This window comes from Triturus cristatus, chromosome 1_1, assembly GCF_964204655.1.
Source record: "Triturus cristatus chromosome 1_1, aTriCri1.1, whole genome shotgun sequence".
NCBI lineage: Eukaryota > Metazoa > Chordata > Amphibia > Caudata > Salamandridae > Triturus > Triturus cristatus.
The window spans coordinates 534517834-534539280 of record NC_140579.1 but is presented as its reverse complement, the minus strand read 5'-3'; the positions used below and the strand labels follow the sequence as shown (position 1 = coordinate 534539280).

The following is a 21447-nucleotide window of genomic DNA, read 5'->3' as shown; positions in this document are numbered from 1 at the left end:
ACCGTTAGGCCAACTCCTCTCCCCATGTTATAATGCCACAGCTCTGCTAATTATCCCCAACCTCTCAATGGCCTTCAACACCACCCACCACTACATTTCACTTGACAGAACATATATATATATAGCGTTAGGTGCCACAGAGTCCAACCTGCAGTGGTTCAACTACTTCCTCAGCTACCACTCCCAACAGGGTCGGAATGGCTGTAGCAGGCTTTGGGCATTTCCCAGGGAGGCTGGAAGGGTGGAGGCAGTTTTTGGAGTGATGGAGGCCGGTTTTGCAGTGGTAACAAAAGCAGGTCTCATGTATAGTCTTCATCTCATAGAAGCTTGCAATTACCTCAGCAGTCCCCCCAAGCCTGTCTCCTGTTCTCATACCGTTCAGCATTCCATGCTCCCTTCATTGACCACACGCCAGCACCACAGCCTCACCTTCCACAAAGATGATCTGTAGATGTGTGTAAAGTTCTGTAGTCACCAGGACTCATTCTATGGCTGGAGAAAAGGCCTCTGCTTTCTGGAAGAGCAAAAGGACTGATGCTACCTCAAGCTAAATGGTTACAAATCTGTGATGTTTTCGGAGCCATCTCTGGTTGATGGGCAGATCCTTCCTTCCTGTCCCGTAAATAACATCATACACCCTCCTGGCCCAGCAAAAATCTAAGATGCCTTCAGGGATCTACAATTCCCCCTAAGCTGCTAAAAAATGTTTTATCACTGTTGTGGATAGTGCCCACGTAGAACACACTACAACATAAACCACCAGAAATGAGAATTCCGGTACTGACTACCACATGTTACTAGTTAGGATTGTTAAAACTAATGTCATAAAAAGCATCATAAATATAAAATGACTCCCCACGAGTCATGATATACCAGTAGCTGAAGCGAATGTTTCCTAACATCAAGGAAATTACATCAGCAATAAGTCTGCACAACTAAGAACTCACATTCAAATATCAGCATTAAATGCATGTTAAGAAGGCAGTTACTTTGTATGCAAATATCAGTTCTCAGCTTCTAAAAATACATGCATTAAGATACTCAATATGAGCTTTCATTTTGGGTGAATAATCTCAGTACCCCAAATCAAAAGCAAATCTTTTTCTGTAAAAACTCCATATATTTTCCAAGTAACCGCTTGTGCAACTATCTCATATAAACAGAATCTGTCCTATGTGCCTATGCATTTATATCAAATGTCAGGGATGGCTGCCATAATTCCATGTCTGAACAAAATATGCCAATGATGTCTACCATGAAGACAGGGTTAGAGTTGATTAAGTCAAGGATCCTCACAATATATAGAGAAAGGTCACCGCTATGCCAATCTGGAAACCATTATGCCAGGCTGGACACCTTAATGTATGAACAAACCCAATATATCAAGGATGCCTTCCTTTATGCCAGGAGGGCCACAATTAGGGCAAGGATGTTCACAGTATTTCAAGAATGTCCATCATTGTTACATATTTGCTCCGAGTCGGCATGCAAGTGGTTGTGTAAGTACAATGTACATCATGTATTGTAGTCATCTTCAGGCCTTTGGCAATGCATAAGTGGTTATATTCATGTTCCATTTAGTTTTGAATTGTTTCTTAGTGTAAGGAGAGAGATGTGGTGTATCCTTTGTACCAGTGTGCATTACTTACCTCTAAGCAATCTTTGTAAAGTGTCACAGTCCCAGAGCTCTGAAACGTATGTTTGAACCTGGCGGTCGAAAAATGCAATGTGATGTGGATCGGATGTTATAGTGCACCAAGATACAAGTCACCTTGAACTTAAAACATAAATAATTAACATCTGTGCCGAACACTGTCACAAGAGTGTGCAAAGCATGTAAATCAACAGCACTAAAAGCTGCAAACCGATTTTACAGGTTAGCCATATTTTAAGGTCTCCTGCTACACCATGTACGTGTGCTGCAGTGAGATTTCTGAACATGCATTATTCTCTAAATGTTTTGTGTTGTGTAAATTGCAATGCGGCGGCTTGGTAGTTGATACCAGTGGTTAAGATGACAGATTACTATTGTACAGAATGAGTCTTATATGCAGTATAAAATGATGTGGAACTGGAGTAGAAAACATCTGAAGCTACCAGCCCCCGTCCAGTCGTCAGTGTGCATCATTCATTGTTGGAAAACAGCCTTTATCACAAAGCCGGCCCCCCTCATGCCTTTACCAAGCGGGCTTAACCATGCAGGCGACACTACCTCTCAAGTCTTTACCATGCAGTATTTTACAACAAATATGCCTTTACCACGCATGCCATTACAACAAATTTCATTGTAAGGCATGAATGGTAAAGGCATATTCGTTGTAAAATTTGTAAAGGTAATTAGACCATTGGAATGTTGACAGCTCCATTGAAGATAATAGAGTAGCTCATGGCTTCAAATGGCTGTGTAAGCCTGGAGCTCCAGCATTCCAATGTTTATCTTCATGTCTCTCCCTTTTTAATTTAGAACATTCTACCCTTAGTGGGTGGAATATTCCATTAGCCTCATGGCCCTTCTGCCTCAGGCTGTAACTGGTGTTAAAGGCCCCTTCCATCATTATACATAACTCAGGTTCACGGCTTTGAACAACCGGTACAGCCCTCTGCAGTTGGCTCTAAGGCTACAGGAAATGGACTACACCAACGAAAAAATATCTGTGATATTTTTCATTCCTGTAATGTACCAAAATGTACACCACCATTAACTTGCTGACAGTTTTTCAGGGGGCTTCTATCGTTACGCATTTGTTAATTTGGCCACGAGCAGCAGCTGCAAGATCAAGTAACATAGCAGGGGGGCAGTGAGCCTGTGAGGATTCAACTCCAGAAGACACATTTGTGAATCTGTGGCTATCCTCTGTTTAATGCTAGATGTGGGTCTCTTGGTATCTTGGATAGATGGGATCATTACTTTTCCGTCCTTATTTTGCCAGTGACGTCTTGACAAATACAAACCATTACCTCACTCACTTCATCATTGCCTCACTCACGTCATCATAAACTGATACCAAACTATTAATTCATTCAGAACCTTTGTTACCAAATGGCAAAAACTGATTGATTGATTGACTGATCGGCTACTGTAAATCTTGTTATTGGTGAACTCATCCTCTACCTATCCCAACAACTGAGTCAGTTGTTGCCATCTGATCATTAAGCTAACCAGTTGTGCTTCTGTAAGTACAAAACTAACTAACCACCACAGTCCTTTGCCTAAGGCCAGTCTAGTGGACCAACAATTTAACTAGTTACAAACTATTGAGCCCCACGCTCTTCTGTAACACGGGGGCCACACCAATAACCCATCATTTTTCTCAAACTCGTTATCAAGTACTTGGGCAATACAGTGTTACATCATTGTCAAGCATTCGGCCATCCAGTGCAAGCCAAGCTTTAATAAACATCTGTTAACTGGCTCAATGTTGGTTCTGCACTCATTCAATGGAGGGCCTCCGGATGTTCTGCAATAGAAGCATATTTGGCCCGGGCACTTACTGCTTGCATTCCATTCCTTGGAAAGATGTCAGAGAGTCACCTGTTTAGTTTTTGCTTTTTGTTAATTTATTTATTGCACATGAATTGTTTGAATTTTAGGTCCCGCGCCTAGTGTTGCAGTGCGCAGGACTGCTCGCGCAGCGCAAGACCTCTTGTACGGCTTCAGAAAGCTGATCACACGCTCGTGCATGTGGTTTTGCTTTCGCGGCCCGCCATTGCCTTTAGCCTGCTTTTAAAAAAAAAATAAGGCACGCAATTGTGCAAAGGCGGGCGCATGTCCCGCCTTTGCTCCGCCCATTCCCACCTGCGCGTCCTAGACACCGACAGGCTCCCTCGCCCCTGCTCCTCTGTGGTGCGCGCGCACCACTAGTTCTTGTAGGCGCACTTTTTCACTGTACGGGGCAAACTGGTTTACTGCATTCCCCATTCCATTCATCCCACAGGCTCTTTTTACTGCACACATTTTTGCCAAAACTACCTGGAACCAAGGTCATATAGCACCTTGTAGCACAATGATGTTTGCGGGCGCAGGTCGTGAGATGGTGGTGCCTTGCAAAGCGCCTACCTGCCATTCTTTCCTTCACTGCTTGCAAAGCAGTGCCTGGAGGCAGCGGAGGCGTCGCCGTGCTTTCAGTGCGTCACAGAACAGACGTGGAGGAAAGACTGCAGTGCGAACCTGAGCATAATGTAAAATGAAAACATGAATAAATCAGAAGCAGTAATAGTGAGTGTCTAAGAGGACTGTAGGTGGCTATCAATCTCCTGTGTAACTGTTTGCAGCTTTAGATTTGAAAAAGAAAATGCCACAGAGGGCCCGTGCCAACTATGAGAAAGCATCTCATGGTGTGCGCATTGGAAGGGGTGGGGGAGGGTGAGGGGGGTAGTATTTGTGGGTTCACCGCGGGTCAGTACTGACGGTCCCCCTCTTTCTGCTGTAGACAGCCCCCCTCCCTCCCCATTGAGGGCTCCTTTCGATTTCATGCACTTCATTAATAGGCTGGTGATACTCAGTGGCATCACAAAACCTTGAGGAGGTTCTCTGCTGGGAGCAGCGACCCGCCCTCCATCCACACACACACACACAGGCACCCACACACTCACTCCTATCTCCCCACTTCCTACCTTCATGCAGCCTTGGAAAGCAGAGCTATCACACACATTACACACTCCCGCGGGCTCATGATTGTGACAATAGCGCTTTCTCTCAGGCGAGTCGCATCTTTCAGGCTCAGGTTTGACACAGCAGAGCTATCACACACATTACACACTCCCGCGGGCTCTAGATTGTGGCCACAGAGCTTTCTCTCAGGCGAGTTGCACCTTCCAGGCTCAGCCTTGTTGAATATAGGGCTGCACTTACACAGAGGGTGTACACTTTACATTTAACAAGATCACAAGACTGGGATGTATGAAATGCATTAAAACATTGAAAACAGCAAGATAGATTCGAAGCTCTAAGTACATACTGCATGGTGAAGGCAGTCAGAGAGGACGAGGTGGGCAAGAATTCAAGGTTGATTACATTTGGTAAAAGGGGACAATTGCCCTTTATCTTTTGGAGAAGAGGGTTATTTGTTTCAGTTTTTTCAGTTTGAGACAATGTTTTTCTAGCATCTCAACTGTTGTATTATATTGTTTTCTTATGAAATGATGGAAAGGGGATTTGTTTTAGATACTGTCGCAATCCGAGTGTAATATTCATTATTTATAGGACTTTGAGCACTTACAAACCCGTTAAAACATCTACCGCCTAAAAAAAACATCTAGCGCTTAAAAAAAATTGAGTATTCATTACCAGATCTTATACTTTACCATAAGCATGTTATATATTTATTGCTATGGTATAATTGCTTCTTTAGTGCTATGGTACATTTGTCAAATGTGTAAGACTTTACAGTACACGTATTCAATGATAATCTGATTACTTTTCATTCATACTTTATACGTCTGCTACAAAACCAATATTGCTTCTAAAGTTCCGCCTCATCTCTTCCCACTGCTGCATCATGAATTTTCCCCCTCTCCCAATAACACTGGTCACTTCTCACTCAGCAGTCTTATCTCTCCAAAAATCTTTTACGCCATCCTCACCGGTCTCTCCCTCTGGGCTGGCCCAGCTTCACCCCTAGCTCCGTCCCAACCCTCCTTGAGAGCTTCAGTCCCCTCCCCCCGTCTATTTTCAATCGCCGTGCTACCTCTCCCAAACATCTGCTTTACTGCTTCTCCAGTAATGCCCCACCTCTCCCCCAATGCAGCATGATTACCATTTAGGTGACAGTCAATTACTTTTGTGGCAAAACCATAGCCTACTGATTCATTATAGAAGGTATGTGTCACTGAGTGTATGGTTAGGGCTGGCCACAGTGTTCCCATATAACTCAGTAAGACCATTTAATTCATTTCTTATGTTGCTTTCTGGGTCCAATGTCATATAATGTGATCTTCCATGAAGTCATCATTGAACCTAGAGTGATGCAATTTCCTGTGATGCCACCATTATGCTAATCACTGTTTTCAAACCTGAACAATTCTACATGTTTGTGGTTTCAGACTAGTGGCAAGAATGCCTCTGTTTCACCTGTCCCCCGCGGTTTTCTCAAATTATCCCAGTGCTGACCACCTGCTTCTTGACCAGCATATGTGCTCTTTAGTTTGCTGGCACACTTTTAGATTCCTTTGCACCAGCTTGGATTTTTTCTTCTCAGAAGTCCTCTGCCCTGTGACAGACACCCTCTTGGCCAACATGGCATGGATGATCTTTTCAGCTCTCAACGCTATCATCATTGCTGGTTCATTGCCACACCGTTTCACTCACACTCGCTCGACAGGAAGCTGAGAAGAAGCTCCTCATGGAGCATCCCCAAACAGTATGCATTAGCATTGGCCTATGACACTTACTCTTTGTCTTCCCAAATAATTGCAATGTACCCCCCTACTTTACATCAGAACTTGAATGTTGAGAGGCAGCTACTGCAGCAGTATTATCTGCTCAGAAGCTCAGTTGCCATACCATCATAAGGGCAGCAGGGCCCTGTGCCACTGTACACAGGTACCCATCCTGCAGGGAAGTGGACAGGAAGCATAGAAACTGCAGGTCTGCCTTTGGCCTCTATACACCAGGCACCTCTTCCTGAGAGAAGGGGGGAGGAAGCAGAATGGCTGCAACCCCGCCTCTGGATATTAGGCAACACTCCCTTCCAGGGAGGAGACAGGAAGCAGGAGACTTGCAAGGCTGCCTCTGGACAACAGTTAAATATACTCGGGGAGACCTGGCAACCCTTGGAATCTGGGTCTATTACATATAAAATTCCAGAATGATTTTGTTTGGAAGACGTATTAACCCCAACAAAATATTTACAAAACCTTCTTTTTGATAAGGGGTCAAAAATCCCCCATTAAACAGGTTATGTAGTGACTTATAACAACACCCACTTAGCCCAAAAAAAAACAATAATTACGAATTCTAAGATAACATTATACATAAGGGTGTTCCACAAGGTGAGACCAGCGAATTGCTCATGAAAGTGAGGTCACAGCAAAAGATAAATTTACAACATATATTATATCAATAAGAGCCTGTGAACAGTTATATACAAAGGTGTCAAAAGGGATAAGTTGTCAAACCCTTGTTTAGCTCTATAATAATCAATCTGCATCAAACTCATACCTTAATTCATTGTTGACGTTTCGATCCATGTATGCTTCGGAACTGGGTGCTCTGAACACAAAGAACCATTCTCTGAAGTGCAGTGGATATGAAGCAGAATGTGGGGAAATACTCATAGAGAACAGGCAGTGTGGGGCCAAGGTGGGGAGAAATAAGCATTGCCAGAAGGAAAGGAGCGAGGCCTGCAGAAGACAACTGCATTTACTATGAATGAAGATTAGATTATTTCTCTGTATTTGTCTTTAACTGTCTGCCTGGGTACACCAATTAGGTATGTTAGCAGTGTATGTTTTAGCTTCTCCCTTGCCAGACGCTGCTATAAGAGCACACACATTTTCATTCTATTATAACACTCGCCTTGCTGCCATCTCTTCCACTAAAAACATGGACCATGTACAGCACTTTTTCTGCAAATACAATATTCTCCACTGCCCCTAGCATTACTATTTATCTGACTCAAGAAGAAATTACATTCTCTGGTGGTCTCCTGCCATTACTAGGTCCTATGAAACCACCCTTTTTGATCGGTCTGTCTTGCTAAAACAAGCATTTGCAATGCAATAGATATCGCATTTGCGAGAGTTTGAGCTACTGGCATTGTAAATGACAATACCTTTTATTTATGTGTTTTGAAAACCTGAAAGCGGTGCTTAAATAAGCACTTTGTACTTGTAGTGCTTGCGTAGGACAAGCAAGTCTGGCAGCAAACGAGGCGCAGTTACTGCCAGCCTTGGTTCTCGTAAGCAACGACTATAAGTAGAAAAGTGAGTGTTTACGACCGCTTGCAAGTTTTTAAACCACATACATAAAAGGCATTGTCATCCTATTGCATTGCAAATGCTTGTTGTTGGATGGCCCCCAATCATGTCCTGATAAAATATAGTTTTACACTAAGAAGGTACGTAAATGTTTAATAGTATTGTATTGTATTGTAGCATTTGTATAGAGTTCATAACTTGGATAAAACTCCAAAGAGCTTCCAGGTGTCAAAATTCCGGCCTTTAAATGGCACTGGAGCCACTGTCGTGGTAGTGGCAGATAACATCCTCAAGATGATAAACAAGGGGGACAGTGCAGGTTCAGTCCAATTAGACTTAAGTGTCTTGATTGATACTACCTCTCATTCTGCACTGCTGGATCGCTTACACTCCACAGGAACTCAAGAGAAGGCCCTAGCTTGGTTTTCATCTTTGTTTCTTTGAGCATTGTATGCAATATTTCTTTCTCCTTTCTCTCTGCTCCTTCCTGAGGGCTGATGTCTGTGGCATCCCTCAAAGGTCTGTTCTTAGTCCTACACTTTTCCACAGGGCCTCAGACTGCCCTGACACACAGTTTTTCCCTTATGTTATATGGAAACAAAACCTGGATCAGTATACTTTTCACATAATCCAGTAGTGGGGTTTAAATTGACTTTGCTATTAGTAGCGTGCACTGTCAACGCAGAGTCCTTTCACTAGCACTGTGTTGCTAGAAATCTCACAACAACTTTCCTAAAACAATGTAATTTCTGAAGATCTAGGTGTTAAACTACTAACTGAAATGAAGGTGGTGAGAGGCATGACATGCAGCAGCACCAACAAAGAGCACCAGATTGATGGAACAAGACAGGAAAAATGTGGCGATCCACCCTTTTCTCCTTAATCTAAGGACCATGAAGTGGGCCACACAAAGATAAAGAATGCAGCAGAAGGTCTGGAACATATTGTAGTACCAAGTAACTCTGGAGCATTCCCTTTCTACTCTGAAAAGCCAAGCCATAGAGAGAACTTTGAATATGTCATGATCCACAGCAGGAAAACAGTACATGTGAGCAGATTCCCAGTCTCAGAGATACAGGCCCCACTGAAGGCTAGCTGCTGTGTTTTGAACAATCTGGAGTTGCACACCCACTTAAAACCTGCATTCTTCTAAAGGGAACAGTAGCCTTGCTAACTGTCAGTGTTGAAGCAGGGGTAGGATATTCTTTAGCATATGAAGGAAAAAAACTGTTAAATGGTCACTGAGGATCAAACAGACCAATTAACCTTAATCATTGGTCTTTTTCCATTATTGGTTTGTCAATGAAGGGTGTGTATTTTACCCCTTTGTGGCATTTTTTGTGTTTTGACCCTGTCTCTATCCCCCTTAATTATTGTGGAATAGTTTTGATTGGCCAGTCCATTGACTCTCTTTTCATGAATTCACGTGTGTGTGTGAATTTGAAAGATGGACACTGAAAGTATCAACTGCCTTTACTAAATGTTTTTTTTTATCAACAGGAATTTATCGGCAATCCAGGACCGAGAAATCTGCTGTTACTCCATTTCGTGTAAAGAAAAGGACAACATTGGTATGTTGCAATTATATACTTTATAATCTTATGATATAGTGTGTTTTAAAAGCAGCAATGCAATCAATGATGTAGATATAAAAATTATATTCTGGAGTATAAAAAACGTATTATTGTGGAGAGAACAAATGATTATACAGAAAAAACCTCCATGAGAGAGCTTTTAAAACAGTTCAGGCCCTCTGTAGCCCTAATCTTCCCAATGCCCTCTTTCCCAGCCAGATGTTTTGTGATGAGCTGGTGGAGTTTTTAAAAAATAAAGTGGAGGCAGTATATGGTGAATTTGATTCTACCCGATCTTTTATGGATCCAAGCACGGAGCCTGCCTACCCAAGCCTTAATAATAGTGAGCTCTGCAATTTCCCACCTTTCAGCATTGACCAAGTGCTGGAGATAATCGATCACACCAAATCAGGAGCCCCCTCAGATCCCTGTTCGCCCAAAGTATTACATGACATAGCCGATAAGTTAGCCACGGTTCTTACCACTTTGTTAAACATCATTATCAGGGCACAGTGGCGTAACAAAACGTGAGGGGACTCCCTTGCAAAGTACAAGGAGGGGGCCCCCAATGCTCTCAGTCAGGAGCTCTCAGTCCAGGGGCCCGCTGCCCATGGACAGTGCCGAAAGGGGCTCTCTGGAGCTCAGGCCCCTCCTGCGCACTGCAGGGACTGTAGGGGCTAATGTTACACTACTGTCAGGGCAGCTATCTTCCCCACGGAGTAGAAAAAATCCTCCGTTCCTTTTTTACTGAAAAACCCTGACTTAACCCTAAGAAAGAGAAAAACTATCGACCCATTTCACGACTATCATTTCTGGTGAAGGCCCTTGAGAAGCATCTACTCGCTCACAGTACTTAGAGAATAATGAATTTCTGGATGAGGCACAGTTTGGCCAGGTCAAGCAACAGTACAGAGTCAGCTTTGGTTGTAGTTTCTGATGAGATTAGACACACCATGGACATTGGATAGAGGGCTGTGGTGGTCCTTTTAGGCCTTTCTGCAGCCTTTGACACATTACATCATGCAGTCCTGCTGGAGCATCTAGCAGATATTGGGAATGCTGGATTGTCCCTTGACCTTCTCTCCTCATTTTTAACAAATAGAGAGCAGACTGTGACCCTTGGAGAATATCAAAATCTTTTTCTCTGCCTTGTGGTGTCCCCCAGGGGCATCATTGAGCTCAAAGCTTTTTAATATTTATGTGGCCTCCTTAGCTAAGTTGATTAGTTCCTTTGGCTTTGCCGCAGTGTCTTATGCTGATGTCACTAAAATTGTAGTGTCGATCGTCAGCAATATTGAAGAAGTCGCCGACCATTCTTGCAGATGCATGTGCGCAATTGTGAGCTGGATGAGTGGCAGTTGAACTTGGAGAAAACAAAGTTTCTCCTATTTGGAAAGTATTCTTTCTGGAATCAATCTTGGTAGCCTTGTTCTTTGAATCCTTCTCCTTTGCCAGTATCTGATTCCAAAGTTAGGCACTTAGGGATAATTCGGGATTCTGATCGGTCTTTCATGGATCTGATAAACAAATTGACCTCGTCATGTTTCTTCTTGTTGAAAACTTGGAGGAAGGTTCTGCCTTTTATTCCTTTTGATTTGCAGGAAATTGGTTGTCATTGCATTAGTTTTATCCAGATTGGACTACTGTAATGTCCTCTATTTGGGTACAAAACAACGCTCTCTAAATAAGCTTTAGACTCTGCATAATGCATGCCGGTCACCTTCCTTAGAAAATGCCAAAGTTCAAATCTGACTTGGGTGCCTTAACGAAGCTTCACTGGCTTCCAGTTAAAAAACAGAATGGCCTTTAAGTGTCTCTGTCTGGCACATAAAACACTTTATGGCTTATAATCAGAGTCCCTGAAAAAGAAATGTGTGTGGTACATTCCTAATGAACTGTTGCAAACTGCAGTTTCCAAATCAGTCATTCTTCCAAAAATTAATAAAGCTTCTTGGGGTGGCAGAAGCTTTGTTCACTCCACCCGTTAATTTTGGAATCGACCGCCTATACACCTTAAATGTCAGCCCAAAATGACAAGCTTTTGGAAACATCTGAAATCCTGGCTGTTCTCTCTTTCTGTGTAGGCTTCTTTCCCCCTGCAGCTTCAGGCCAGGAAATTGGTTAATGTTAATGTCAAGACGCCCAAGGGCATTTGTGCACTCTATAAATTAGAATACAAATCAAATCAAAAACATCCATTCAATGTCAGCATTCAGTCTAATCAATGAATTTAGCCCAATATCTCCAATTCGACCCCAGTCTCTTTCAGACAGCCTGTTATTATATTTCTAGACCAGTCAGATGTAATATTGTGGAAATTCAAGTTTTTATTTATTCCGTTTTTACTGACATGATACAATACTTTCTTGAAATCTTACCAATATTGATCTGAGGAGGACGTCAAATTATTTAGAAATCACGAAGGACTAAAAAGTTCATCACAGAATGAGTTCCAGGCAAGTATGGCAAGACAGCAGAGAAACCAAGAGGATGGAAGGTGGGTAAAAAAGAATCACGGTTTTCCAGGCAGAAAAACATATGTACATAAGTAAATCAGTAGACAGATGAAAGGAATAATGTCTAACTGTCACTCCACCATGAGTTCAATTGTAGATGAGGTAGAACAGAAGCTTATTTGCTTCCACATTTAATTAAATAATTAATGTAATGGGGAGAGGATGTGGTCTAACGGCTAGGGCGGTTGACCTCAAATCTGGGGAACCTGTTCGAGTCTCGGTAATGACCCTCAGCATCCTGCCATTCTTGTCAAATCACTTAATCTCCCCGTGCCTAACAAAAAATGAATGTGTCCTTGTGTAACGCAACTGGTGCTTGTGTAACGCGCTCTGATATCTGATACCTTTGGGTCAAGTTCGTGCTATATAAAACTCCCCAAACATTTTTTTTTTTTAATGGGTTGTGGCTGAGATGGGACATCTGCCAAAAACTGATGGAAGTCCCTTGTGCACTGTTTAGAATGCATGCCCATGCCTTACTCCTGCTAGACATGATTAGTACTCTGGACCTTGTAAAGTTCGATTTTACCCAGAGAGCAGGATGCACCTTAGACTATACGTTACTTTTATATCTGCAGTAGCATGTGTGTATTTTTATAATTGTATACCTTGAACCTATCCAAAAGACAGCAGAGTCTGCACGGAGCCAAAGGCAAGCATACAGACAATGAGTGATTAGAGAGGTTGCTGGATTCTGGTAGCTGAAATGAACTGGAGTGGAGTGGAGAGGTGTGGCTCACTAGTTAGAGGCGGCAGACCTGTAAGCAGAGAATCGGCCGGGGACCAGGGTTCAATTCCTGACGCGGCAGGGTCGTGGACCAGGGTCAAAACAGACTTGATAATTCTCGCCTCGGTACCTACTCTAACCAGGAACACACTCGGCAACTCTGGGCATTAAGCTTGCCTCATCTCTACAACGGCCCCCCACAGACGCTGGGGATGCCTGGTTTCACCTTGGAGATACCCAGAAAGGGACCATCTCACAGGGATAGCCAGGATGGGTTCCCCAGCGGTCTACAGCGCCGGGATGCCCTGTTGCTGGGGCAGCTGTGCGCTTTACAAGTCTACAACATTTACAACTGTTACTGCACTTTAGGTAGTGTTCTTTAGAGAAGTGTGCCTACAACTCTTTCCTGAATTGGAGCAGCATTGGGAAACTCCTGATCGATAAAGAGATCTTGTTCCAGGAACTGGGTGCTTAGATGGTAAAGGCCTGCTGCCATGTTTTATTCTTCATTACACTTCCTAGTTTTCAACCTGATTGTGTCCTAGCTCCTGGTGTACTGGGAACCACCAGACATGATGAACTTGTCTGCAAGAAAAGCGGGCGTACTGGTCGTGATGGCTTTGTAAATGATACTGCTGGTTTTGAAGATACTGTGAGCTGGCAAGAGCAACTAATGGAGATCCATCAGGATAGGAGTAGTGTGGTCATATTTCTTCAGGCCCTGGATGAGACATGCTGCAGCATGTAGAATGCCCCTAAGGGGACCACTGTGGAGTTCTGTGTGACAATGGAGCAGGGAATTGCCACCTTCCAGATGCAAGAGTATGAGGGCTTGAACAGCAGTCTTGCAATTACTCTCTGGAAGAAAGAGTTTCACTTAATTGAAAAGATAGAATTGGTACCAGGCTTTATTTGCTTTTTCTGCCAATGCCTTTTTTGAAGGTGAGGTTTGTGTCGACGGTGAAACCAAGAAACTTGATATTCAGTGAAAGTTGGGGTTTGATGCCAGCAAGTTTCATGCCATTGAGAAAGGTTTGTACTATTTCCTGTTTGTTTTTCTTGGCAAATAACAGAAAATATCTTGGGGGTTGGGAGGTTCAGTTTCTGCTGGGTGCAGGACATCCAGGTTTGGATGATGTGTAGGCAAGGTCTGAGGCGTTGAATGTCTGAAACGGAGGAGACTTTGAAGTAGAATTGTATATTGTTTGTATATTAATGTATTTCGTTCCTATCATCTGTTTGCAGAGTCCAAGTGGGCTCCATGTGCAGGTTAAAGCTGACAGGGGATCATGTGGAACTCTGGGGGACTCCACAGGTGATAGGGATCTCCTGGGATCTGAGGTGCCCATGTGAGTGGATGAACAAAATGGTGTTGGTTGGAAAGGTAGGATGTAAACCAATAGCAAAGAGAACTAATCACTGTCCGCAAACAGATCATAGTGCTATTCTAGTGTCCTTCTACTCTGTTTCCCAAAGTAACACTTGGGATCAACTAAAATGCTTCTTAGTTTATGGAAAAAGATTCAAGGATATCCTCGATCCCTTTCCGTCACTAGATTGTATGTTTCGTGGGAGGTCAAAATATTGACCTACAAAAAAATCTAATCCACGATATCCATTATCACTGTATCGTCAAGGTAGATAACTGTGGAGCTAAGGATAATAAATGTACGCTCCTCTCCATATGCTTACCTAGATGAGATATTGAGGTAGTCAATGCTCATTACTGTGACTTAGAACAATATGCTCTGTCATCATAATCAGTGTCCAATGCAGAGCATTAGCAGGATGGCCTTACCTGCCCTTAACAGTAAAGCTTCACTGTGAAAATGATGCTTCATTCCAGTGCCACTAGAAACCAGAAATGATTCAGCGACCAGTCTCTAATTTCCTCCAAACAGTACGTAGAAGCTAATAACCTTTTGGATCCTTGTTTGTCTGGTTTTCATACTGCAAGTGGTGCAAAGTCAATGCATGCCTCTGCTGCACAATTATCGAAAAGCAGTTGCGAGGGATTAGAACTGGCATGGTAATTCTTTTGGATCACTTAGCCACCATCACAACCATGGGACAATTCGAGCCTCCTTAAGACAGAAGGTCCCAGATTAGGGTGGCACCTAAACTGCAATATCCTCCCCTTTCACATTTAAAACGGTGTCTGCTGTATGTGGTGGACTTGAAGAATCTGTGTTCTTCCCTCTTCTGATTATTATGTATCTAGCCTCCTTTTTATGGTAATTTCTGATAATTCAATTTTTCATTGAATTACAGATCAACATGTTATGCCATCCGTTCTCATCTCTTCTTTGGCTCTCCTCTTTCCCCTGGATGATACATTGGCGTATTAGAGACTTGATACACAGACACTTAAGGTCAAAAGATTTTGGCCACCTCCCCTCCTCCCGTCAAAGTATTACTGCTGGTGTGGTTTCATTAGCTACTTTATTGCATTGATTACCCCAGTATGAGATGATTATGAAACAAGCTGAAGGACCTTTAGGTGCACTGTTGCAAAGCAATAGTATTCAAGTTGTATGCAATAAGAGTTCCAAACTTTTCTGATCTTGGGCTCAGTACCCATTAAGTCATAGGAGAGTTTCTGCATTGCCACCACCTGTCAGAGTCTGTGAGATCAGAAGCTATCTCTAGTGATACCTTCAATTTCCAGATGAATACAATCAGCATATTTGCAGCACAAAGCATCTGGAACTGGAGCGTTTCAGTAGGCCCTCCAGCTGAGGCAATCTGCCACCTAACAAAATCAAGCTTCAGTCTTCAGTCATCAGGAATCCTGAAGCCCTTTTATAATGGCCTAGTATCTCTTTCCAGAACATTGGTGTATACACATGCACCCACCAGATATGCAGAAAGGAGTCCATCTCGTTGTAACATCTCCAGCACTTATTGGAAACTTAAGGTCATATCCTACGCAGTTGTTGTGGGGTCAGGTACCAATGGTACTTGATTGTGGAAGAAGATTCCCTAAATGGTATGCTTTTAAAAGTGTGTGGAACAGTGTCCGACAGTTCGGACCAATCATTCTCCTTTTGAAGATTAACTAAAGGTCACCGCGATTTGCCTCGATATTCCCAGCATGCCCTAAGACCTTTTTCCAGCCATGCCAGATCCCATAGTGTCCTGCCTACTACAGCTTAATCTATTAATTGCCATATTTATCCGTTTATCGAGCTGCTCATTCCACAGCACCGAGACCACCCTCCTCCCCCTCACAGACGACGTCTGCACCCTCCTCAACCGATGCAAAACTGCAGCCCTCAGAGATCAGCTGTGGAGTGCCTCAGGGCTCCTCCCCGAGCCCCATTCTCTTCAACAACTACATGGCCGCGCTCGCAGCCATCGTCAGGAACCATGGACTCAACATTGTCTTCTACGCCTACAACACCCAGCTGATTCTCTTCCTCACCAACGAATCCACAGTCGCCAAGAACAACTTTCATGATAGGATGAAGGCTGTTGTCACCTGAATGAAGAACAGCTGCTTCAAGTTAAAACTCAAAGAAGACCGAAGTCCTCATCCTGGGCTCCACCCCCTCTCCTTGGGATGACTCCTGGTGGCCTGCAGCACTTGGAACTCCCCCACACCCACAGACCACGCACAAAACCTTGGCATCATCCTGGACTCCATGCTCACCATAAACCGGCAGATCAACATCATCTCATCATCCTGCTTCTACATGCTACGCCTGCTCCGAAAGATCTTCTAGTGGATCCCCACCGAGTCCAGAAAGACATTCACCCACACGCTCAATAGCAGCAGAATCAGCTATGGCAATTCACTCTATGCCGGCATCACCCAGAAACTCCTCAAGAAAGTGCAGAACATTCAGAATGCCTCCGCCAGACTCATTCTCAACATCCCCCGCCACAGCCACATCACCATCCACCTGAGAGACCTCCACTGGCTCCCAGTTTAACACAAGAATCACCTTCAAGCTCCTCATACACGCTTACAGAGCCCTACACGACACGGGAACAGTGTACCTTAACCACCGCCCAGCCTTCCACGTACCCACCAGAAACCTCCGCTCTACCCAACTGGCCCTGGCCACCATCCCACGTATCCACAAGAACATGACCGGAGGAAAATCCCTCTCCTACCTTCCAGCAATGACCTGAAACACCCTGCCTCTCCACTTCAGACAATCACCATCACTGCCTCAATTCAGGAAGGACCTCAAGACCTGGCTCTTCGACTGAACCACTGCACCTTTGACGTGTCAGTAGTCGTCCCGTCACAGTGCCTTAAGACCCTTAAGGGTGCACTCTATGCTGCTCTATGCTACTCTGCACCACTCTAATCTAAGCCACTGCACTCTATGACGCAGTACTCTACACCACTCTAGTCTGCACTCTAGTCTGCATCTAGTCTGTAGAATGGTGTATAACACTGCACTCTAAGCCACTGCACTCTTTGCCCTTGCACTCTACTCTATGCCACTGCACTCTCTGCCTCTCTACTTTTCACCATTCTACTCTGTCACTGCACTGTACACCACTCTACTCAATGTCACTGCACTCTATGCTACTCTATTCTATTCCACTGCACTCTACCTCCCTGCACTATATTCCACTCAACCCTAGTCTGCACCACTCTAAGCTACTGCACTCTACGCCACTGCACCCTACACCATGTTACTATACTTTACAACTCTCATCACTGCACTCCAAGCCACTCTGTACCAATTTGCTCCATGCCACTGTACTCTATGCCACTGCACTCTAGCCCAGTCCACTCTACTCTATGCCACTCCACTCTATTCTACTCCACGCCGCTTTATGCTACTCCACTCTATGCCACTCTGCTGTGCTCTACGCCATGACATTCCACACAGTGCCACTCTACACAACTCTACCCCACTCAATGTCACTCTGCTATATGCCACTCTACTCTATGCCTGTCACTCTTCTCTATTCTACTTTACCCCACTGTACTAGAGTAGGCAGACCTGGAAGCAGAGGTCAGCCCGGGACCAGGGTTCAATTCCCGGCTCAGCTGGGTCTTGAGTCCATAAATTGTCCATGGACTCGATAATTCTCGCTCCAGTGCATACTCGATTCATGGGTTCACACTCTGCGACTCTGGGCAATAGCTTGCTTAATCTCCACAATGGCCCCTCGCGGCGGGATGCCTGGCTTTCACCTTGTGGATGCCCTGCTGGGTTATCTCACAGGGGAATACCAGGACGGGTTCCCTAAGCAAGCGCTTAGAGACCGGTTGGTGATTTGCGCTATATAAATATCTGCACATTTACAGTTACATTTACTATGCCACTCTTTTCTCAGCGACTCCAAGCCACTCTACTCCACTCTGTGCCACTTTACTCCAGTCTACTCTACTCTACTCTATGCTATTCCAGTTCACTCTATGCCATGTCGCTCCACCTTACAGTACTCCACGCCACTCCACTAGTTTTCCACACGCCAATCTATGCCACTCTACTCTACTCAGCTCTATTCTATGCCAATCCACTCTTTGCCTCACTCTACACTGTTCTAGTCTGCTCCACTCTATACCACTCCACTCCACTCAACTTTTCACAACTCCTCTCTATGCCACTTCACTCTGCTCCACTCTAAGCCAAGTCCCTCTGCGCCACTCTGTGCCACTGCATTCTACGCCACTCACACTCTATGCCGTTTCACTCCACTCTACTCTACTGTACTCCACTCTACGCTGTTGTAAAACATGGCTAAAAGACATTGGCAAAGGTAATAGCTGTCACTTAGGTAAAACCTATTAGCTCTGCCGATGCTTGTTTTGAGTTAGCATGTTTATACTGGGAACGAGCTACCATCTACCTGGGTTCTTCTTAACTGTGAAATGTGTAGTAGTGGTGCAGCCCTTAGTCTGAGGATCCCTTTTTGTCTGCAGAGTTTGAATTTAGGTTGTAGAAAATCTGGTCAAGTGGAATTATATTCCTGGCGGGGGAAGCAGTGAGCTGTGAGGGGTAGTCATATTGCTGCTGCGCCTTCTCAGGACTGTGAGGGCAGTGATATGGTCACGTGTCATACATGCCAGCATTTTAGAACAGGAAAGTGGGAGGTGTTTGAAAAGAAATCGGGGGGGATGTATTTCCCCTTTGACTTCTATTGAGGCAGGATAATTCCAAGCGTTAAACAGCTAGAATAAAGCCATTTTTGTCATAAAACATCAGGAGCCCACTCACCCACCCCCCGAATCGGGGCTAATGGCAAGTATGTTTCTGTTCAGGCTAAAAACCTGTCTGGCGATGGCATTCTCGAGTCTTTTGAAGAGTGACTGTGATTTGGAAACGGATAGCAAGAAATTAGTGGGAAATAATGGAGAAGATGAGGGAGCAAACTTTGTAAGGGTAGCTGCATGGGCAAAGTAAGAGTGGGACAGATGTGAGGGTAATATAGGGGCATATTATCAAGCCAGGCGGTAAAATTATCGCCGCTTTAGCGGGAGAAAACTGCCGCTAAAACGGCGATAATGGGCTTGGTAATATGCTCTATGGAATTCCAATTGAAGCCCATGTTAGACGTCCTTCGCATCTAACATGGGCTTCAATTGGAATTCCATAGAGCATATTATCAAGCCCATTATCGCCGTTTTAGCGGCAGTTTTCTGCCGCAAAAGCGGCGATAATTTTATCGCCTGGCTTGATAATATGCCCCTTTGTTCCTCTTCTGGATGGTAGCGGGGCCGGAGCGGCACATGGTGAAGAAAGGGAGTCTTAATTAGATAATTGAACCTTGAGATGGAGTCTGGTACTTTTCTCTCTTTGAGACTCTTCCGTTGTCTTCTAGTTTCGGCCCGGTATCTTTGGCGCCACAAGAGTCTGAAACGGAAGGTCGTGTGAGACATTCCCTGATGTGAATATGATAGATGTTGTGGCTAGTGGCTTCCATCGTTGATATCCACATGCGGCTTGTTCTTTTTGTTTGTAACTGATGCCAGGCGTCGCGTTTTTTAACGTTAATTAAAAAAAAAAACTAATAACATCAGTTCGACCATTATGTGTTGCTCTTGTACTAAAATAGATAGTTTCAAGCATGCAAGGCGCCCGCAAATTTAAATGCGTTTATATACTGCCATCTGCTGGACAGTATTTAAAATTCCACCTTTATTTTATCCTCAAACGTGCCGAAAAATGTCTGCTGAGAACGAAGGTAAAATGTTGATGCCCTTCGAATCAGTTATCTGCCATTTCTCTAAAGCTGAGCGGTAGTTTTTCTTTTTTCATTACTTTAATTAGTTTTGATGTTTCTTTTTTCAGTTATCTGTCTTCCTTTGTGTTGGTTTGCTACCATTTAAACAGGACATATATTTGGGGTCAGGATTTTTTTCCCAGTACGCAAGAGTGACATCTGTGCTGAACCACAAGTGTAAATCCAAAGAATGGGTTACTGTTCCTATGAGGACAAGACTAGTGTTCAGAGAAAAGAAAAATAGTAAAAGGAGTTTCTAGGTTCTGTTATCTTAAAGTGGACTTATACTGCTACATGGAGCATGGGTTCTGGACCTCAATTAGCTCTTAGTCCCACCACCTTTGATTGATAGACATCTGAACCACAAGTGACCATTAGTGACTTTAAAGCCTCTCCTTATTTAACATGACAGATATTTGCAGAGTGCATTTGTTCTGTGCCTGCCATGCGGCAATGTATGTAGAGACAGTGATACTTGTTAGCTGTGCAGGATTGCATTTGAGTCACGTAAAAACATTGGGGCAGATTTACAAGCCCCTTGTGCCGCCAGTGTGTCACTTTTTGTGATGCACCGGCAGCGCATTTTTCTGCACCATATTTGCAAGGACAGGAAAACCCACCCTGCGTGGCTTTTCCTGTCCTTGTAAATTCGGCCCCTTTACACACAGCACTTTGCGTGAAAGGGACGTTCCATGGTTGTTGCTGTGGGTGTTCCCACGCAACACCCTCGGAACCTGACACATTTCCAGATTTACGAGAAATCGTAAATCTGGAAATGTGTCTGAATTCTACGCCTCCCCATTGGAGGCCAAACGAGGAGAAATGTGTTCATTTCTCCTCCTTTTTTTCCTCTTTCTATGCGTGCTGCATTCTGCAGCACACATAGAACGAGGAAATTACCTCTAAGGATTGTTTATGTGCAGGGAGGTGTCCTTTCCTGCACATAAACAATCCTTTAAATAAATGATATTTTACAAGTTCTTTGTGTGCTATCATCCCAGTGACGCAGGCATCCTTGCACCATGGTGCAAGAGTGCCTGCGTCAGCGCATGGCAGCTAATTGTGCGCCAGCGCAGGGGAGAGCACAAGGATGCAACATATTGTTGTAAATATGTCACATCCCTGTGCTTTGAAAGTGACTCAGTGTGGTGCAGCCAAATTGCTTGCGGTACTCACTGAGTCACTTTCATTGTAAATCTGGCCCATTGTTTATCAAGTTCAGGAGTAAAGTTAAGAATCGTGGAGGTTTCAGTGTCTGCAAAACATTTATATGGAATTGTAAATAAATAACAACTTTCATAAACGGGGAACTAACGAAAACAGAGATAACATCTCTAACAAGAGGGCACAGTCAAACATAAACTGCTCCACCTTCATAACCTTTCAGTCTCTCAAAAGCGAAAAGGATTACTCGTGGGCACAAAGCTAGGTGTGTTAATTGCGACTGATTTCCAATGAATAACTAACTATAGAATACATGACAATAAATGCAAAGTAAGAAAACAGAATTCTGTGTGTG

General features: G+C 44.0%; 1 protein-coding gene across 9 annotated transcripts in view; it reads left to right on the top strand.

Moving 5' to 3' along the window:
• The window catches only part of LOC146870562 (ADP-ribosylation factor-like protein 8A), a 557139-nt gene that overhangs the window by 521604 nt on the left and 14088 nt on the right, over positions 1 to 21447 (top strand). For all 9 annotated transcript variants that reach the window (XM_085643154.1, XM_085643149.1, XM_085643152.1 and 6 more), the window contains one exon: positions 9418 to 9488. In XM_085643154.1, coding sequence (XP_085499280.1) covers positions 9418 to 9488 — 71 coding nt within the window. The remainder of the gene's footprint in view (positions 1 to 9417; positions 9489 to 21447) is intronic.